Source organism: Oryctolagus cuniculus, chromosome 12 (genome assembly GCF_051225735.1).
Source record: "Oryctolagus cuniculus isolate XC-2025 breed Fujian yellow rabbit chromosome 12, ASM5122573v1, whole genome shotgun sequence".
Taxonomy (NCBI): Eukaryota; Metazoa; Chordata; class Mammalia; order Lagomorpha; family Leporidae; genus Oryctolagus; species Oryctolagus cuniculus.
This window is the reverse complement of record NC_142878.1, coordinates 95,363,266-95,384,129: the sequence shown is the minus strand read 5'-3', so window position 1 is coordinate 95,384,129 and position 20,864 is coordinate 95,363,266. Positions and strand designations below refer to the sequence as shown.

Sequence of the window (20,864 nt, the reverse complement as noted above, 5' to 3'; positions counted from 1 at the left end):
CACAGAAAGAATCATACTGTCTAGTTGTCGCTCCCCCTCTTCGTGGAGGAACGACACTAAGCCCTGCCTAGGCTTCATATCCGAGTCACGGCACCATTATGTCGCTCCCCCTCTTCGTGGAGGAACGACACAGGACCCTGCGCTGTTCTTTCGTCTGCTCGGCCCTCCCCGGGTTTGCTGCTGGTTCTTCCCGGGTTGGCTACTATCCCTTCCACCTCCGTGGAAGGGCAGTTCCCCCTGGCCACATTCCCCACTTCCGCGGTGGAGCGGCACAATGCCGGCCAGCTCTCTCGGGGGCTGCACAGGTGTTCCTTCAGATAGATGTTCCCCTTAGATGTTCCTGGTGCATGCCGTCTCTCTCCTCCTTTATAGTCCTCCTCCGCCAATCCCAACTCAGCTGCCCACACACCGAGTACGCTGCTCTCCTCCAATCAGTAGCAAGTCCTACAGTTTATTGGTTGAACTGGAGGCAGCTGTGCAGAAGCTGTTTACTTCTCTCCCAGTGCCATATTGTGGGAGAGCAGATGCATAGAATAAGTCTTAATTCCAGTAACTCAGTCCAGTCCGAATTGCTCCCCACAGATCCCCCTTTCTTTTTATTTTTGGCGTTGATACGCGCCTGTCTTCGGTGTCCCGCGGCACACACTCTGCTCTACTTGCTAGAGTTGCCACAGGTTCTTACAAGTCCTATCAATCAGGCAAACCGAATCCGGGTCCTCTCTTCGCCATGTTATGAGGAGGTTTTTAGGTGCTGATGCGTGCCTGTGTTCGGTGACCTGCGGCTCATACTTTGGTCGAGCCGCCTGCTGGCGCTTACCGCCTTAATCAGGCAGACCGAATCCAAGCTTTCTCATTGCCGTTTTGAGGGGAGGCCTTTCTATTTCTCTATTTCTCTATCTCCGGGCATTCCTATTTCTCCCATTTTACTTCTGTCTTCCAGCATTCCTATTTCTCTCACTTTACTTCTAAACTTCTATTTCTCTTATCCCTGCAGCTTCCTGGCGCCTCGCCCTGCCGGCAGGCTCCGCCCCGAGGCTATTTCTCGGCGGCTTTCTGGCTGAGCCGCTTCAGCCCGCGTCTCTCTCATCTGCGCTGCTCGGCTTTGCGCGCACACTCCGCGGTCTCGCACTTAACCCTTTCGCGTCTGAACCACGGCCTCGCGCCAGCCCCGTGTTCCCTATGTACTTGAGCCCTGCACGCTCTGTCTGCGCGCGGCAGCCTCCACGAGTCACACAGCGTAGCTTACGTCTCCGCCACTAGCATTCAATCTAAGCTCCCCGGGCTAGCCTGGCGAATTCAACCCAGCTTACGTCTCCGCCCCACGGTTTGGCTTCCCGTCCTTTGCTCCCCGGGCTAATCAGACGGATCCCAATCTGGCTTACGTTTCCGCTTCTGGTTTCAACTTTTCGCCCCCTATTCCCGGGCTAACTTGAGAATCCCAAAGTGGCTTTCGTTTCAGCCTCGGCCTGCCCCCCGCGGCTTCAATTTCCCTAACACTTTTCTCTACCCGGTATGTCTCCCTAAGTTTTCTTCCAACAATATTCCTCCCTCATTTCTCCTGGCCTCTCCCCACAGTCCGCGTCTGACTCTGTTTGTTCTAGCTTTCACTTTCGCTTTCGACCTTAGAGATTTCTCCCAGCTTCCCCCCGTAGTCCGTATCCGAATCTATGCCTAGGCTTTCAATAGCTTCTTCCGGCACCCTTTTCGTCTGGCTTTTCCCTAGGCTGTTTGCTAGTCTCTCTCTCTGGTATTTTCCCAGTTCTTCCCGTTTCTTCCCTCCTAAGTTTCCTATCCGTCCTAGGTTTCCTATCCGAGTCACGGCAACATTATGTCGCTCCCCCTCTTCGTGGAGGAACGACACTAAGCCCTGCCTAGGCTTCATATCCAAGTCACGGCACCACTTGCTGCTCCTCCGCACGCGGAGGAGCCGCACCGGACTGGGCGCTTGTTGTTCCCTTTTTTTTACAACTCCTTTCTATAGTAAAGTAAGAATAAGTAAACAGTAAACCCCCAAAGCAAGAATGAGTAGAGAGAAATGAGAAAGAACGAAGTAACGAACTTCCCCGCGAACTCTCCAACGCACTCTCCAACCAACCCACACCACCATGCCGTCTCTCTCCTCCTATATAGTCCTCCTCCGCCAATCCCAACTCGGCTGCCCACACGCCAAGCACGCCGCTCTCCTCCAATCAGGAGCAGCTCCTGCAGCTTGTCAAGTTGGTGAGAGGCAGCTGGGTAGAAGCTGTTTACTCCTCTCCCAGCGCCATATTGTGAGAGAGCAGATGCATAGAATAAGTCTTAATTCCAGTAACAGTATAGTCCGAATTGCTCCCCACATCTAGTGACTTGAATAAATTTGATTGCCAATACTAAATTTACTCTAGAGCCTCATCAACAGAACTATTCCTTCTCTGCTTTGTTTTTTAACTAAACCACCTAATGCAATGGCAGGGCTGAAACAGTAGGTCAGTAAAGTCACCAACAAGCCCAAAACACTCCAAAAAGTCAAAGAAATATCCAACATTTGTTGGAGAAAGTGCCAGAAGGCTAGAGGAAGAGACTATCAACAAAAGACTAGAAGAAAAGGACAACCAACACAGTTAAAAGGTCATGAAACAAGTAACAAAGAATGACTCCTGTGTATTCTATTTTAGATGAGGAAGGAGAAATATATTAGGGGTTCATCTGATCTGATAAATTAATGACTACAATAATGGTTATGATTTATTAAGCAAGACACAGTGCTAAGTGTTCTACATACATTATGTCTTCTAATCCTTAGAAAAACCTTGTGAAAGAGAGTAACTTTGTCTTATAAATGAGCACCTGAAACACACACAGATTACATAACTTGCTCAAGGTCACACAGTTCATGAATGGCAGAGTCAGAATCTGAATTCAGCTCTAAGACTCATGACACCACACTACAGTACATGACTTAAAACCTGACTTAAACCACAGTTTCTATGTGCATAGGGTTTTTAAGATTTATTTATTTACTTGAAAGGCAGAGAGAGGCAGAGGCAGAGAGAGAGAGAGAGAGAGAGAGAAAGAGAGAATAAGTCTTCCATCTGCTCATTCACTCCCCAGATGGTACCAACGGCAGAAGCCGGCAGCTTCTTCTGGATCTCGCACGCAGGTGCAGGGACCCAAGCACTGGACCATCTTCTCCTGCTTTTCCAGGCCATAGCAGAGAGCTGGATCAGAAGTGGAGCAGCCGGGACTCGAAACGACACCCATATGGGTTGCCGGCACTGCAGGCAGCAGCTTTTCCCACTATGCTACAGTGCCAGCCCCTGTACATAGGTTAACAAGGTATCAGTATGTGCTAATATGAAGTAACGTCTAAGATACAGTAAGTCAAAACAGGTTAAGTGTGCTCCAGTCAGCCCCTCTAGTACACTACCAGGTGTATAAGACAAAGGACTGGAGGGAATACACATAGAATCACCAACATTTCCGAGACTGGAACAGTGGCAGCCTTAAATAAAGGCAACTGTGGATTTGAGAATCCGGAAAGTACACACTTTTACTACTGCCTTTTGCTATGGTAAGAATTTAACCAACTCATGTCATTTTTCATAAATAAATACATAATAAAATAACTGCTAAAACCAAGATCCTGTAATGAAAAGATACTTTGGCAGCCTCTGCTCACAAAATCTGAACAATCTAAAGAACAAAGGAATGCCCATTTTAATCCAGCATCCTTTTTAGACGTCTTCATCATCAACATTGCTCACATCCTAAGTATGGACCAAACCAGCTTCTACCCATGGAAAGGAAAAGGCTGTTCCTATGACCCCAGAGAAGACATTGCAGAAACCTAGACAGAGGCGTGGAAAGAAGAAAGGCCACTCTAACATAGTCAACAAAGCAGAGAAGAATGGGCAGAGGACAGACCCAGGGGAATATGGTCACTGAACAAAGCTAAAAAGATGAAGCATGGAACCATCTAAGCAAGGTTAGGACATGGAATTTTCCAGATGCAAACAAAACCCCTAACACTTGAAAACTAATTTCATCTGTTGAAATGAATAATACTCTTGAAGAGGGGTGGGAATTTGGGAGGGAGGGAGGGTGGAGGGAAGAATCATTATGTTACTAAATTTGTACTTATGAAATGCATGAAGTTTACATATGTTAAAGAAAGAAGTTGCTGTGAAAACAAATCAGCATTTTTCTACTTACCTTTACTTTTAGAACTGCTGTAATTTTATGGTCATTCAAAATTGTTGGCAATGCTTATTAGTGCCCTCCCCACCCATTTTCAAAAGGTCTGAATACTATTTGCTTAAAGAGCAGAATCTCTGGACAGTTTAAGCATAAAGAGGGAATTCACTGGAAAACAAACTGGAGTAAAAACCTAACATCCAAACCTCAGTATAGACATGAACCAGACCAGCTCCAGGCTATAGGGATTTGTAGAGCTCCACAGAAACAAGGCAGGTCATGATGGGCAGTGTCGCTCCCCGTCTTCATGGGGGAACGACACTAAACCCTGCCTAGGCTTCATATCCGAGTCACGGCACCATCATGTCGCTCCCCGTCTTCATGGGGGAACGACACAGGACCCTGCGCTGTTCTTTCGTCTGCTCGGCCCTCCCCGGGTTTGCTGCTGGTTCTTCCCGGGTTGGCTACTATCCCTTCCACCTCCGTGGAAGGGCAGTTCCCCCTGGCCGCATTCCCCACTTCCGCAGGGGAGCGGCACACCGCCGGCCGGCTCTTCTCGGGGGCTGCACAGGTGTTCCCTCAGCTAGATGTTCCCCACAGATGTTCCTGGTGCATGCCGTCTCTCTCCTCCTTTATAGTCCTCCTCCGCCAATCCCAACTCGGCTGCCCACACGCCGAGTACGCTGCTCTCCTCCAATCAGGAGCAAGTCCTACAGTTTATTAGTTGAACTGGAGGCAGCTGTGCGGAAGCTGTTTACTTCTCTCCCAGCGCCATATTGTGGGAGAGCAGATGCATAGAATAAGTCTTAATTCCAGTAACTTAGTCTAGTCCGATTTGCTCCCCACAGGCAGAGAGATGGCCAGTGGGTCCCCGAAACTGGTATATTGTAGCGAGTCAGGTGCCACCCAGTAGTTGCCTACTACACTACAGCATTCACAAAAAATGCTCTAATTTACATTTGTACATTTAAAAAACTCAAATACTCTACATACTAAATTCATGGACATTTAAATTCACAAATTTTCACTTACAACCACATGCTTCAAATATTATTGTGCATACCACCATAAAAAAAAAGTCAATGTGCTACATAGATTCCATATCAGAGTTGTTATTGGAAGAATCTTACAGTAGAATCATAAAGATTAAACAGCACTAACCAGAAATCAATGGTACAAATATGTTTATCAATTCATCTTTCAAAGGAATTTTTTGTTCTTACAATGAGCCTGTAACTTAAGAAACAGCATGCCATGCCTTTTTCAAATACATGAACAAAATAAGGCCCCAAACAATAATTTAAGTTCAAACAGAATTTAATTTAAGCTCAAATAGAAAACAAGCACTGAAATCCAATGTCCACTCACATGCTCTCAGGATGAACCAATTAACTCTTTAATTCCCCATTCCTCCTAAAATCCACTAACACCACATTGCACTCAATTTTAATTGCTTTCATAATTTAAAAAGGTTACAAATGCTTGCCGTTTGAAGCAGACTATTGAAAAAGAAAAGAAAATATTCCTCCCCCTCTACAACACAGAGATAACTGTGTCAAGCAGGCTGCCCTACTCCTTCAACCATACTCATTACACTATAAAAAGCCAAGTAATTTCTTACTTGCTGTTTACCTAATGTTATATCCTCATTACTTTGTTTTTCTGAGATTTTACATCATTTCTTCTGTAAAAAGCAACAGATGCTCAAAGAAGATCAGAAAACAGAGACAAATAAAAGGAAAGACCCACAATCCTACTCACCAAGAGGCAACTGCCATTTCAGTGTTCTGGCTCCAGATCCTTTTCCACTTGTACAGAGGGCACTTCAAAAGTTCATGAAAAATCAAGTTTAAAAGATGAGCTCTTGGCCGGTGCCGTGGCTCACAAGGCTAATCCTCTGCCTTGCGGCGCCGGCACCCCGGGTTCTAGTCCCAGTCGGGGTGCCGGATTCTGTCCCGGTTGCCCCTCTTCCAGGCCAGCTCTCTGCTGTGGCCAGGGAGTGCAGTGGAGGATGGCCCAAGTGCTTGGGCCCTGCACCCACATGGGAGACCAGGAAAAGCACCTGGCTCCTGCCATCAGATCAGCGCGGTGCGCTGGCCACAGCAGCCATTTTGGGGTGAACCAATGGTAAAGGAAGACCTTTTTCTCTGTCTCTCTCACTGTCCACTCTGTCAATAATAATTAAAAAAAAAGATGAGCTCTTTCATACAAAGAAAATGAGAAATCCATGCAGTTTTTTCATAATATACATTTTCCATGAACATATCCAAGACCTCTCATATATGCTGAACACTTTTCATGTCAACTGGAGCCACTCTACAGCACCCTTCCTAAAACCTACACAGTACTGTAGTCCTCATACATGCTATATGATCCACTAAAAAAGCAGCCAGAAAGATTCAGATCCTCTTCATTTTGGCCAGGATCACCTGGTGTTGACTGGAACACAAGAGACAGAGGACTCAAGCCAACCATGCCTATACCATAAAAGCAAAATCACAGAGCAGGTTAGGTCGCCCAATGTGTCCTCACTAACTGATTTGTGTCGCTCCCCTTCTTTGTGGAGGAACGACATAGGACCCTGCACTGTTCTTTCGTCTGCTCGGCCCTCCCCGGGTTTGCTGCTGGTTCTTCCCGGGTTGGCTACCGTCCCTTCCACCTCCGTGGAAGGGCGGTTCCCCCTGCCACTTTTCCCCACTTCTGCGGGGGAGCGGCACACCGCCGGCCAGCTCTCTCGGGGGCTGCTCAGGTGTGCCTTCAGATGTTCCTGGTGCATGTTTGTCTCTCTCCTCCTTTATAGTCCTCTTCCGCCAATCCCAACTCTGCTACCCACACGCCGAGTACGCTGCTCTCCTCCAATCAGGAGCAGGTCCTGCTGTTTATTGGTTGAACTGGAGGCAGCTGTGTAGAAGCTGTTTCTCCCTTCTCAGCGCCATATTGTGGGAGAGCAGATGCATAGAATAAGTCTTAATTCCAGTAACAGTATAGTCCGAGTTGCTCCCCACAATTTGGGATAATTTATTCACATGCCAAATGAGGTTGGCATTGTTTTTTAAAAATCTCTTTTGTTGCCAAGGGTATCTAAAATGAAACTCAGTTTATTCATCCAAGAAACAAAAACTTTGAAGGCCAAGTACTTGTGAATTTTTTCCTAAGTTTTAGTCACAGCTAATAAATGCCAAATTTTTTATTTGCTGTGAAGAATTGATCTACATTAGAGGCATTTTACAACTTGTTTCATGCTTCTGGTTGCACAGAAAACAGCAGTTAGAAATGTAGACAATTTTTGACGAACTGTAATCCTCCACATTAGATATAAGTAACTTTCAAAGTTAAGGAGTTGTTGGTGAGCAACCATCAGCCAACTAAATATCAAGTTACCTCATCAACGAAAATGACTGCATTCTCAACTGTCCTTAACTCTCAAGCACTAAGGTTATCTTAACCATGTACTTTTTTCCATGTATATGCTTCTTTGAATTGTTGCTAAAAATACCTTATCCTTTTGGCATTTAAAGTAGCTGAAAGCCAAGAAGACCCAAGTTTTGTCTTCCCCTATCCATGGCAGCAAAACCCCAGTTCAGAATGTAACTTGAAATTCACTGCCTAACCATGGAGGTCTTGATGTTTGGCACCTGTTCAGCAAGAATCCTATTATTCTATAAGCACCAAGTTCAAGTCCTCTGGCTCAGTCTTTCTTCCTCTTACATCTCTGTTCTCGGAATCGCTGCACCTCAAGCAGGGCCTGCTACTTCTACCCCTATTCATGTCCCAAAAGCTGACCTCTCAGACTCTCTGTGGCTTAAAGCTTCCGCCTCACCTCAACCCCTCCACCAGCCACGGTGAACTGCACTGCAGTAACTTAGTATCAGTGCACTTCTGCCCTAATCAAATGTAAGCTCCATGAAGTAACAAACAATTTTATTAGCATTATGCCTTTACTGCCTTACACATCTTACTCGCTAAAGCAAACTGAATTACCTATACTCTCCTTAATTGACAAAAACCACACTTATCATGTATACTATGTTGTTTTGAAATAAATATACACTGCAGAATGGCTAAAGTCAATTACAATGCCCAGTAGTTCACAAACTTTTTGTAGCAACAACAGTTAGAATCTACCATCAGCAAATTACAAGAATAAAATACACTGTCATTTCCTAGAGTCACCTGCCAATGCAGACAATCCACTGTCCTCAGGTGCTTGTTTCTTAGTGTTCCACCTATGCTGTGTCTAGGCTTGAATTTGTTTTAATCCAGCTTGATTTCACTATGCTTCTGGACCCTAAGAACTCGGGCCTTGCAATGAAAATGAAAGATTTCTCAACCATTTATCTTTTTTTTTTTCTTTTTTTTGACAGGCAGAGTGGACAGTGAGAGAGAGAGACAAAGAGAAAGGCCTTCCTTTTGCCGTTGGTTCACCCTCCAATGGCTGCCGCGGCCGGCGTACCGCACTGATCTGATGGCAGGAGCCAGGTGCTTATCCTGGTCTCCCATGGGGTGCAGGGCCCAAGCACTTGGGCCATCCTCCACTGCACTCCTGGGCCACAGCAGAGAGCTGGCCTGGAAGAGGGGCAACTGGGACAGAATCCTGCGCCCCGACCGGGACTAGAACCCGGGGTGCCGGCGCCGCAAGGCAGAGGATTAGCCTAGTGAGCCGCGGTGCCGGCCCATTTATCTTCTAATAGTTCCTCCCCTACTCCCTATTTCGGGAAATTCACAGAAGGCAATACTGAACCTCTCATTCTCAAGTTCATGAGTTTTAACTTCTCATTTTCCATTCTTTATTCCTCAGTACTGTATTCTAAGCAGTTTGATCCAATCTCCTTTAAAATCAATAGCTTTCTCTTCAATTATATCTACAACTATTTAACCTGCCCATTGAGGTTACTTTTTAAAATTTAATGACTATAATTTCCATTTCTAAGAATTCAATTTGGTTCTTTTCTGTGTTCTTTTTCTCATCTGCAATCTGCAATCTTTCACTGGGGTCTTACCTCTTATCTCCAATCATTTTAAATAAATAATCTCTTTCATATGTCCTATCATCTACCTACTGAAGTACTAATTATCTTATTGATAATCTGCTCTCTTTCATAGTAATTCATTTCATTGTGTGGCTGGACAGCTGTGTATTGTAAGCTCATCTTTGGCACGAGCTGTTTCTTCAGTAGACACCAATGAATTGGCTCTGCAGGACAGCATCACAGTTCCTTCTAAGGGCTCTATTAGTGTCCATTGTTGTGGACTAGGTTCTGTGCTAATTTCTCAGCTTGACGGTTAGATTTTAAGAAATTGTGGATTTGAACTCACTCCCATTGTGAGCTGCAGCCTTGGAATTTAGATGTCTTGTTGGTTTACTGTTTATTATTAATCCCAATTATCACCAGCCCTGAAGCACAAGGTTCTCTGCACTTTCTCAGACTAGCAGTCAAGTTGTTCTCAGCCTTCTCTCACAGATGTAACAGCCCATCATGATTTTGTGCTGGAGGACCTCCACTCCACCCTCCTACTGTATGCAGGCCTCACACCACCTCTGCTCCTTCAAGAGATCCTCCAGACCAAGCCTGTGGCACTTGTACCCTCCCAGCTGTCAGTTTTCACCTCTGGCACAAGGCATTTCATGGTCTTTCAAGCTCGCAAATGTTTTGGGCTATTGTTGCTATATTTTGTCAGCAATTTCTGTGCTTATAGGAGAGTAAGATGGGCAGTCTCCATATGAGCTGTGTTGGCAATGTCGCTGGAAGCCTCCAGTAGTTAGAACATACAAAGCTGGAACATTAACTTCAGAAAATTGTGATGATTACTTCCATTTTGCCAATGACAATGGCCTACATTTTTTTCAGCCTTGACAACAACTTTCAAATTTGGGGTAAAAAAATTCAAGACATACTAAAATCATTTTCTCGCTATTTCAAATGCCTGTCTACTCATTTAATAATTCTAATTCATCTTGTATCTCACTCCTAGAATTTTAGTGAAATCAGAAGACTGGAAAAGATCACCACTTCCCATCTAATCAATGAATCCAATGGTCTTTTTAGTACTCATCTCATTCACCTCTCTGCAGCAATATTTTTTGATCATTCCAGTTTTTCTATTCCAACACTACCTCAGGTCATTTTTTTCTTTACTGTTCAATTTATTTTTTTAAGATTTATTTATTTATTTATGTGAAAGGCAGAGTTACAGAGGGAGGGAGGGAGGGAGGGGAAAAGGGAGGGAGAGAGAGAGAGAGAGCGAGGTCTTCCATCTGCTTGTTCACTCCCCAGATGGTAGCAACAGCAGAAGCCAGGAGCTTCTGCCAGATCTCCTACGTGGGTGCAGGGGCCCAAGCACTGGGGCCATCTTCTACTGCTTTCCAAGGACACAGCAGAGAGCTGGATTGGAAGTGGAGCAGCTGGGACTCAACCGTCGCCCATGTGGCATACCAGCACTGAAGGCGGAGGCTTAGCCCACTCCACCACAGCACCAGCCCCGGTCATATATTTGTTATCGCTATGTTATCAATCATTTCCTAATATATGCCCTTAACTCTCCCCTCTAGAATTCTTCCAGTAAACCATAATCAGATTAATATTCCTATAATAGTTCTCTCCTTATATGAAGCATTCACATTCTCCATCTCCAATACAGTGACTCATTATTCCCTAATACTGAGAAGACATTTTGTGGATTTCTAGCCACCAACGTGTAAACAGTAACACCACCTCACAAGTACTAACTGCATACTATGTACTTGATAAGGCGCAAAATACCTCACCTGTTATCAATTGATCCTCACAATACCTGTATGAAGAAGGTTCAACTACTACACAATTCTTCAGGGATGAGGAAAATAAAGCTCGAAGATTAAGTAGCCAACTCAAGAAAACACAGCTAGCAAGAGGCTGAGTCAGTTTTATTTTATACCAAGTCCAGCCTCTTAAACAGTATATATTATCCACAAGCACTTGTACCCAAAGCCCCTACCCTTCCTGTGACTGTAAAAAACATCCATCCAAACAGCCTCTTAAAAGCTCTGCCTGGTTGCTTCTATAGGGACCTCACACTAATGCACTCAAAACCAAAATCAGGATCACACTGCCCACGCTGTGGTGGTCCAATCACAGTGAAAAACTTACTACCCAACCAGTCATGCAAGTCAGAAACCAGAAATCACCCTTATTTTCTCACTCACCTACATCTGCAACCTATGACCAAATTCTGACCATCTTCTTCCTCTCTAACCTCTACGGCATCCATCTTCCTCCAGCCCAAGAACCACACCACCCTTGCCCAGCTGCTACAGCCTAACTCATCTACATTCTCATTTCTTTCAACCCATTCTCCACTGTGCAAAACAAACCAAAAAAGCACATCCTCCCCAAAAGATGATTTTAAAATACAAATCTTATTTTTTCATCAATTTGAGACTCAAAATCATAGCTTTAAGTCCATCTTTATTCCAGAGTCTGAAACTATAGGAATGCAAGTATTGGTGACATCTGGGTTTCAGTAACAAAGCAATTTGCAGTGAGCCAAAAATGATGCCAGGACAGAAAGAGGAGCAAACTGAGAAATGATGACTAAGAGGACAGCACCTGAGGTTTTCAGCACTTGGCTCCAGTGACTCCTGAAGCAGAGCAGAAACCTAAACCTGCCCACATTTCAAGGTATTTTTCTCATTACACTGTGATACCCCAGGACCCTTCCAAAAAAACCCTTTTTCTCTAAAGTAGTTCAGACTAAGTTTCTAGCTTGCAACCAAGATTCGTTGCTAAGAAAAAGGCTTTGAAAGAACTATGGTAACACACTTAAAGATAGTATACCTACAAAGCAAAAACTGAAATTCCACATAAAGTAAAAAATACCTTTGCCTAGCATATATATACATACAGTCTATGTTTGTAAACTCATGCACCTCTTCCATTTAAAGATGTTATATAAAATGCTTTAGGTCAAGCCCATGCTTTCCTTTATGTTCTCCAAACCATCACAGTAAGGGCTTCATGAAAGCGGAAAAAAAAAAAATCAGGGACAGGCATTTGCCCTTCCAGTTAAGACACCTGTGTCCCTATTAGAGTACTGGGGCTCAATGCTCAGCTCTGGCTCTGGAGTCCAGCTTCTGCTAATCCAAATCTTAGAAGTAGCAATGATGCCTCAATTGGGTCCCTGCCACTCACATACGAGACCCAGATCAAGTTCCTGGTGGCTGGTTTCAGTCTTGGTCCAACCACAGCAGGTATCCAAAGACTGAACCAGTAGATTGGAGCACAAGCTGTCTCTCCCTGCCTCTCAAATTTAAGAGTACTAACAATTTACATCAGAAGTAAAAGCGTAACTATACAATATAAATCAGGGCCTGCACTGTGGCGTAGCGGTAATGCCACTGCCTGCAGTGCCGGCATTCCATATGGGTGCTAGTTCAAGTCAAAGCTGCTCCACTTCTGATCCAGTTCTCTGCTGTGGAGGATGGCAGACCTCAGAAGGCAGTGGAGGATGGCCCAAGTCCTTGGGCCCCCACACCCATGTGGGAGACCTGGACAAAGATCCTGACTCCTGGCTTCAGATCAGCACAGCTCCATCTGTTGCAGCCAGTTGGGGAGTAAACCAGCAGCGAATGGCAGGTAGGTATCTCTCTCTCTCTCTCTCTCTCTCTGCCTCTCTGCCTCTCTGCCTCTCTCTGTTTAACTGACTTTCAAATAAATAATCATTTAAACAAATACAAAATCATGTTATGTCCCTGTTTCTTTGGGTACAGCCCACACAATACAGCATAAATGCCAACTCTATCTAGGTGACTGAACTTTCCCCACCATTCTCTTTCCTACTTGTGATATTGCATCGTCAAGTATTATAAACTCACCTTGCTCTTAACCAAAATTTTACCTATTGCATAAATACATTGTAAAGTAGTGTGTCACAGAAGAAACAAAGGAGTTGTAGAAACCACAGATTATATTCTATGCGAAGACTTTTTCTGTTGTCATCTGGTGGTTTGTATATAAAATCAACACTGACTTCCATCATACAGAGGGGCTTGGTCACACACTATCTTGTTCTTTCTGCATCATCTCCAACATCTAGGGAGAAGTCAAGGCAGAACTGAACCTCACTCTGAAAAAAACCCCTCTCTGACAATCAGAAACATACCACAAATAAATTTAGGACTACATTGAAAAAAAAAACCCACAGACACTACCACCCCTGGAAGTGACCACCTTGTATAAATGTGACTAGGTTACAACAATGACATAAAAAAAAATTCCTCCTTATTTCACATCTGAAATACTCAGATTTCTTGGGGTACTTAAGTTCCCACCCCCAATTATTATCAATAGTCACAGAGACAATAGTAGGAGTCATATTTCTCCCCTGGCCACCACAGTCACTCTTTGGTTACTTCCCCATATTCTTTTCTTGAAAACATCACCTGTGTTAAATCAAACTTAGAGTACTGCAAATCTCACAAGCTAAAGAATCAAACTTACAGAGTACTGCAAATCTCACATGCCTAAAGAATCAAACTTACAGAGTACTGCAAATCTCACATGCTAAAGAATCAAACTTACAGAGTACTGCAAATCTCACATGCTAAAGAATCAAATCCAGAATACAGAGTTCAGAAAAAGCAGCACACCACTGCACGAAAACCTGATTTTTTTCTGCATCATAATACGAGTTCCAGGGTCTAGCCCATTTTCTAAAGTTCACATCTGCAAACACTACTCGATTAAAAATCATAATATTTTTTAAAATACAGCAAAGCCAAAAACATCAAGAAGTACCTTCTTAGCCCCATTCCACAAGTTAATCTCCAAAGATCAGTAAATAAATAAATCTTATCAGTTGTCAAGAAACTGGATTGATAGCTGTATCTTCACTAGATATTGCCTGAGCATTAGTGTCAACTAAGTCTATTACAGTGAAAAATAATTCTTGTGTTAATTTTAAGGACTCTCTGCTTTACTAAAAGTCCTTAATGAAGACAATTAAGCCAAAATAACATGAGGTTGAGCACAGAAAACTCAAAACACCAACTACTAATCTCTTTCATTACTTATGGTCACTGTCCAGTAAACAGCTACATTCTTACAACCAATTCCTATCCCACATCTTGTTATATCTCTCAGAGCATCAATTACCTTTGGTAGATTTCTATTAATCTCATTACTCTTTCTTCTTCTGACCACTTAGATAAATTTTCTTAAAATAAGATGCTTATTTAATTCTCCAAATTTACAGCTTACATTGATAAATTATGCCACTAATTTGCTTTAGAGAACCTAAAATTTTGAGCATGAACCATTGTACGGCTAGAGGAAATGCATCATGTGTTAGCAGCATCTCAGGAGAAATGCTGTCTTCAACACTGAACATACCTGGCAAACTAAAATGAAGAGAGTTAAATTCTAGGGACTAAGACATATGGAATTACAGAATCCCCAAAGAGGAGACACACTTAGAGAGTCTGGTAAGGGCAGAAAAGATGTGACAACATACAGAAGATCAGAGAATCAGAGCAGAACAGATTTGAACAGTGAGTCTAACCGCCTCCCTCTGTATAGATGAGCAAACAGAGCAAGAGAGGCTACCCGACTTGCTCACACTGCAAGGCAGTCACAGACGAAATAAAACCAGAGCTACCGACGCTTAGCCCAATGCCTTCTCCATTCACTACATCGTGTTCCTAGGAAAGCTTTATTAAAAATATTCTCATTCCCACAAGAACCACAGGGGAATGGGGCCAGCCTAATGCAATGATTCTCTGGCTTTAGAGCTGTCAGGAAGCCAGATCACCTAAATACCAACACAGCAAATGCATCAACAGAGATTCCTGAAGCAATGATCCCAAATATTTGTGGGCGTGTATGCTTGGATATAGTAAAACTAGTGTTAATATAATGAAGTTCCAAGATTAATTGCAATAAACTTCTTCACAACAGGTCTCAGGTATGGTCAAACTATGACAGTTTTGCATTTCAGGAATTCACTAAAAATTTTAACTGTAATTTCTATGTGCTACCAGAGGATGGCAGAAGGTGCCACTTGCAGGCTCAACTAACCATATATTCTCCCTCAGGATTATGGGTACAGTTGTTCATGACTTTTTAATTGGGAAGTGTACAAATTCAGGGGAAACTTTAAGAAAATGTGTTACAGAACCACTGAAGTCAAATCAGAATAAAAGGACTACATGAACTAAGATACTCACCTACATTACACACAATATATCATTGTATACCAAGAGTATTTAAACCAACTGAAATCAACAGCTTTGCTTTTCTAACTTAAGTGTCCCTCTTCTTCATACTATCCCTTTCACCCAGATTTTCATTCCCACCCTCTGCTTTCATGAATTGGACTTCAAGGGCCTACTTTCAGAACTACCATTTTCTAAGTTGCTTAGAGAAACTGAAGCATGAGCCATCACAATGCAGTTTGTGTTTCCTCCTGCTGCTATGTGCATTCCCTTCTCTATGTGTAGTCAGGCAATATCCCTAGCCTCCCGGCTCCTGGACACCTTGAGGAAGGCCAGAGAGCAAGCAGAATGACACTGCCTGCCACAGACCAACGCCATTTCACACACCCCATCCTATGCACCAAAAACCACCCAAGGGCTCCTCAAAAAGCCCATGGCTATGGGTATGGTGAAAAAAAATGCATGAATTTCACACTTTTTTGGCCAACATACCTCCATTTTTTCCAGGAATTTTTTGAAGTGGTACATTTAACTAGAAAGACTTATCATTCATCACTTAATTACCCATTTAACTTGCAGTCTTTCCACTTTGTTTCACCTAAATATTTGAGAGTACAGGAAGCTTCCTGGATGTACAGGGTGATAATGGCTATTACTGGATTTGCAAGGCCAACAAAGTAGCCAATAACCACCTGTTAAATATGCAACAGCCCAAGCAAGGTAGCCTGGGACTCCTAGAAACTCAAGTTAAAGTTGTGAGGGGAAGGGGCCAGGGATAAGAGGAAGAGGGGCAATGAATCACTTATCGATTCACAGAAGGCAGTGCGGGCTCAAAGGAAACCAGACTTGCAGTGACCTCGATCAACACTGTGCTGTAATTTCCCCAGCAAACAACTGACAGAAAAGCCTAATTAGGAGACCACCCAGGGCTGGCAACTGACTTAACACAAGTGAGCCAGGCCACAGGAAAGCATGCTAGGGTGGCAGAGAACCCAGAGATTATGAGATCAACCATCACAAGAATAAAAATGTAACAAGAGAGACAAGAATCACTTGTCAAACTTCTAAAAAATGCCCAATTCTGAGAGTCAACAGACCTCAAGTGGAGCTCAAATTTTCAATTATTTTTAAGATTTCACCGGTGATTATGATGCATGCTCCAGATGAGCACCCAAGTAGGAGCTCAGCAGTCTGCACAGGAATAAACAGAACTCGCAGCTTAAAAGCAAGTAGCTCAGAGAGATCATGAACCTGGGACAGGCGTTAGTCAAGACAGGTTTAAGGTCCATAAGCTGCCGGAATGACTTGGGGGATGACTGGACACCTAGGACAATGTCTGAAGGAAAACTGAATCCTGTGATCTCACTTAAAGGCTAAGCGCTGCGGTTCTTAAACTTGGCTACACATTCTAATCAGCTGGAGAGCCTGGCTCTCTCCACCCAGGTCAAACCTCAAATCCATTCAACAAAGTCTGGAAGACAGATGGAGGCGCAACACTGAAAGCTCCCAAGTGCTTCCAATGTGCACCCATGTTTGAGAAACACCAGCTTAGAGAGTTCTGGGGAAATCAGCAGACTGGAGTGAGGAAAAACAAAGCAGTATACATCAGTGGTTCTGAAACTCAAGTGTATGTCACAATCCCACAGAAAGCAAGCTGCAGCTCAAGTTAGCACAGAAGGAGGTGGTCCCTTAAAGTTTTAACAATCCTCCAGGGAGCCGGTGGGTGGGGGAGAGTGTGTGCTCAAAGTTTGAGAGCCACTGGCCTAAGAGACTGGAAACAACTGCAGGGAGAAACTGCATGCTATGAATAACCAGGGACGGTAACTGACAAGAGCACTCCTATCCCTCTGGGACTGATGATGTGTCCTGAAAACCACCAGAACCAATACATCAGCAGTCAAGCTAAAGGCACCACTGACCACATGTGATACTTAGGATCCATCCTTCTCCCAAGCCACTCCTATCTGGCTTCTCAGCAGAAAGTATAAAGAAAGTGTGTATTGCCACCTGCCTTTCAGAATTAAAGATTTGGCTTTTTAGGTATCTAGAAAAGTCAAAAGCAATTAAATAATCACCAATAATCAGTGTGCAACTCTTTGTTACCATGTAGAACAGAGTTACTCCAGAACATTAAAAAGGTTTTTTTGGTTTTTTTTTTTTTTTTTTTTTTCTGTAAGATCTGAACTGCCTCCAGGGTCAACAATATCTTCTTTTGTAACTTCTGCTGATTATTTGTAACTTATACTGATAAATGATGCATTTATTCTCTTCCAGGATGATATGACCAAGCCTACCCAATAGCTTCACCTCGCTACATAGTAACAACATGGTGCTTATGACCAGTTGCAACTTACTGGTAACTACCCCATTTAGAATATTACATTGTATCTGATAAGATTCAAGAGATCACACTCCTTGCATATGACCAGCTCATCATGCCATCAGAAATCGCTATAGCAGCACCAGAATTTTCATTTTCAAGATACATGAGCTTTTGTCAAACGGTGACATCTCCTCTGTAATATGAATTTTCAATGATATAAAAAATGATGGATATATTACACATTTCACAGAGAACAGAAACTTGTCAATGAATTTAAAATTTGTGACAATCTATTTGAAATTCTACACTAAAAGATCTGTACACTTTTACAAACCATATAAATGTAAAACAGATACCAATGTTTTTACCGACAAGGAATAAACTATTCCTCCCTAAGAAAGTTTGGCAGTTGCCTTAGTATTTTAATTAATGTATTTTCATTCATTTTTCATCTGTAAAAATACTTCAAACAGCCTTCAGAGTGCCAATGACCAAAACTTTACATCCATGTAATAAACTTCAAAACAAAGCCACTGATTTTCCCCACTGTTTCAATCTGTGCACATCTTCAAACACGTAAATGCAAATATCTTACTGTAAAGTGCAAGTCACTTTTTTTTTAAGTTTTTTTTTTGAGTTTAAAGAAACTCAAAAGGCTTCCATAGCCTTGGAAACTCATGACTGGAGCATAGGGAGATTACTGATGCCATAAACAAGAGTGTCAATTGGTTAAGTCAACAACAGGAGTCACTGTGCACTTACTCCTCATGTAGGATCTTTGTCCTTAGTGTGCTGTACATTGAGATTTAATGCTATAACTAGCACTCAAACAGTATTTTTCACTTTATGTTTCTGTGTGGGAGCAAACTGTTGAAATCTTAATGTATGCTAAACTGATCTTCTGTATATAAAGAGAATTGAAAATGAATCTTGATGTGAATGGAAGGGGAGAGGGAGTGGATAAGGGGAGGGTTGCGGGTTGGAGGGACATTATGGGGGGGAAGCCATTGTAATCCATATTCTCCTTTGGAAATTTATATTCATTAAATAAAAGTTAAAAAAAAGAAACTCAATAATAAAACACCATTTCTATTCTAAAGGTCAAATCAAGTGATTTCAATTTCTTCAGTTAAACCTGGCTTCTCTGGCAATCCAGATCCCATTTTACAAAATGACTTAACAGACGCCTTGCTTCCAGACTAAGATATTAAGCAAGAAGCACAAATAAAAATGAAAACTGTACAACTAATGCTGGAGTTAAATTGAGCATAAGCAGGACGATTTGTTTTCACGCAGTAAGACCTCACGGAACCCATTTATGAACCCCTGGGGGAGGCACCATTCAGATACTATTAGATAAGCAGTTTAAAAATTTTGAGTTAGTTTCTAAACTGTGGCATGCCGGCTTTCAATTCAGACCGTCAACATGCTGGTGCGTTTGAATCCTTTCCTGTGCAGTAAGCTAAATCATCTGCACGTGACGCAGAACACAGCTAACTGGAGTTCAAGGCTGTCCCACGTCAGTCAACCTCCGAGTACCCAGTTCCTCACCGAGATGGTTTTCCAGGATACAGCTAATGAACACAGCCCAAAGTTAATTTGACTAGCGCTGCCAACAGCAGAAGAGCCTGGCTAACCTACAGACCTCATCCGAAAAGGGTGGTATGTAAGCGGCTGTTTCTCCCCCACCCCCTCTTTTAAGACCAGCGAACTGCAGCGGAAAGGGTGCTGAGGGGCAGGCGAAGGGCTCCGGCCGGCCGGGGACAGCTCCTTTCACGGAGATGCCCCCTCGCCGTGCCAGAGGTCATCTGGAATCGGCAGATCGCCGCTTCCTATTTCAGCGATCACCACTGGAATGTTCCAAACCGAGGCCCACAGAGCGAGGGAAACAAAGCCAAGCCGCACAGCTGTGGACACGGAAAGTTTTGCTCCACCGACAGCACACTCCCACCTAGGGGTCGGGCTCGGGGCAACCGCAGCAGCGGGAGGCCGGGGTTGCCCGGGAGGGGGGCGCCCAGCAGCTGGCGCGGCTGCATCTGACGCTGGGGGTCCGCGGGGGCGAGCCCCGCACCGCCGCCCAGACTCCGCGGGGCAAAGAGCGACACCGGTCCAGCGGCTCCAGCTCGGCGCGCTGGGTCGGACTCGGGCAGCCTCTCCAGGAGCGGGTGCCTGGGGCTCCCCTTCAAAGGCTTTCGTTCGCAGGGTGGGCTTCGAGGAGCTCACCTGCCCCTCCCCCGCCCCGGGTGGGTCTAGCGGGCACCCCGCGCGCCGCAGTCCTGGCCTGGCGCCTCGGGGGGCAGGGGACACCGCGCACCCGCGCTCGCAAAGTTCGCCGCGCTGCACCCCGAAGCGGCGCCCGACCTCCGGAGCCCGCCCCCGGGGCGGCGCCCAGGACCCCGACTGGCGCCCATCTCCCCAGAGCCCACTCCCGGCCCCGGCCCGCGCCTACCTTGAGCCAGCGCCCGCAGCAAGTGCAGCTGGAGCAGCAGCAGCGCCCACCGCCCGCGGCCCGGGCTGAACTTTGCCGCCTGCCGTCCGCCGCGCTGCCCTGCGCACTCCGCGTCCTCGCCGGCAATGCCTGGCGCCGCGCGGGGTCCCGGGCGCTCGCGGTCGAGGCACGGGCCCGGCAAGGACCCAGCGCACTCAGGGAGCGGCGGGCCGCCGGCGGTCACCGAGGGCCGGGCACCGCGGACCATACCGAGGAGCTGCCACCCGGAGCGCCACGCCGCACCGGACGGCTGGGACGGCCCCGGGTGGACGCGGTGCCCGGCGCTGAGGGGCGGCGTCCCGGGTGCCCGCGTGAGGTGCGCGGCAGGGGTCGAGCGAGGCGGAGGAGAAGTCGTCAGCGGGGGCAGTTCTCGTCGCGACGCCCGGAGCCCTTCCGGGCGACCGCCGCGCTGTCACCCGGCGCTGAGGAGAAAGTGCGCCCGCCCGCGCGCCGGCTCTCGCCCTCCGCCGCGGCCGCCGCTCCCCATTCACAGCCCGGCCGCACGCGCCGCCCCCGCTGATTGGCCGAGGGAGGCGGCTCCGCTCCCGGGGCCCGCCCCCACGGCCCTCGCTCGTTTTCAAACTCGACGCGCCCGCCCGCCTGCAATTTCGCGCCGGCAGCGGCGCTGGACTCCGGCGACTTCCCGCGACGGCAGCGCCGCTCCAAGCGCCCTGGGAGCCGCCCTGCTCCCC

General features: G+C 45.4%; 1 protein-coding gene across 6 annotated transcripts in view; it reads right to left on the bottom strand.

The window, feature by feature from the left end:
• LOC138844720 (protein sidekick-1-like) overlaps positions 1 to 20,657 on the bottom strand; it is a 193,819-nt gene extending 173,162 nt beyond the window's left edge. For 5 of the 6 annotated variants that reach the window (XR_016217602.1, XR_011380958.2, XM_089309499.1 and 2 more), the window contains exon 1: positions 20,134 to 20,657. Coding sequence is in view for 3 of the 6 variants with exons in the window: in XM_089309499.1 (XP_089165625.1) it covers positions 20,134 to 20,380 (247 nt within the window). In the remaining 3 variants the exon portion in view is untranslated. The remainder of the gene's footprint in view (positions 1 to 20,133) is intronic. The other variant, XR_016217603.1, reaches the window with a different exon arrangement.
• Positions 20,658 to 20,864: the final 207 nt, after the last annotated feature.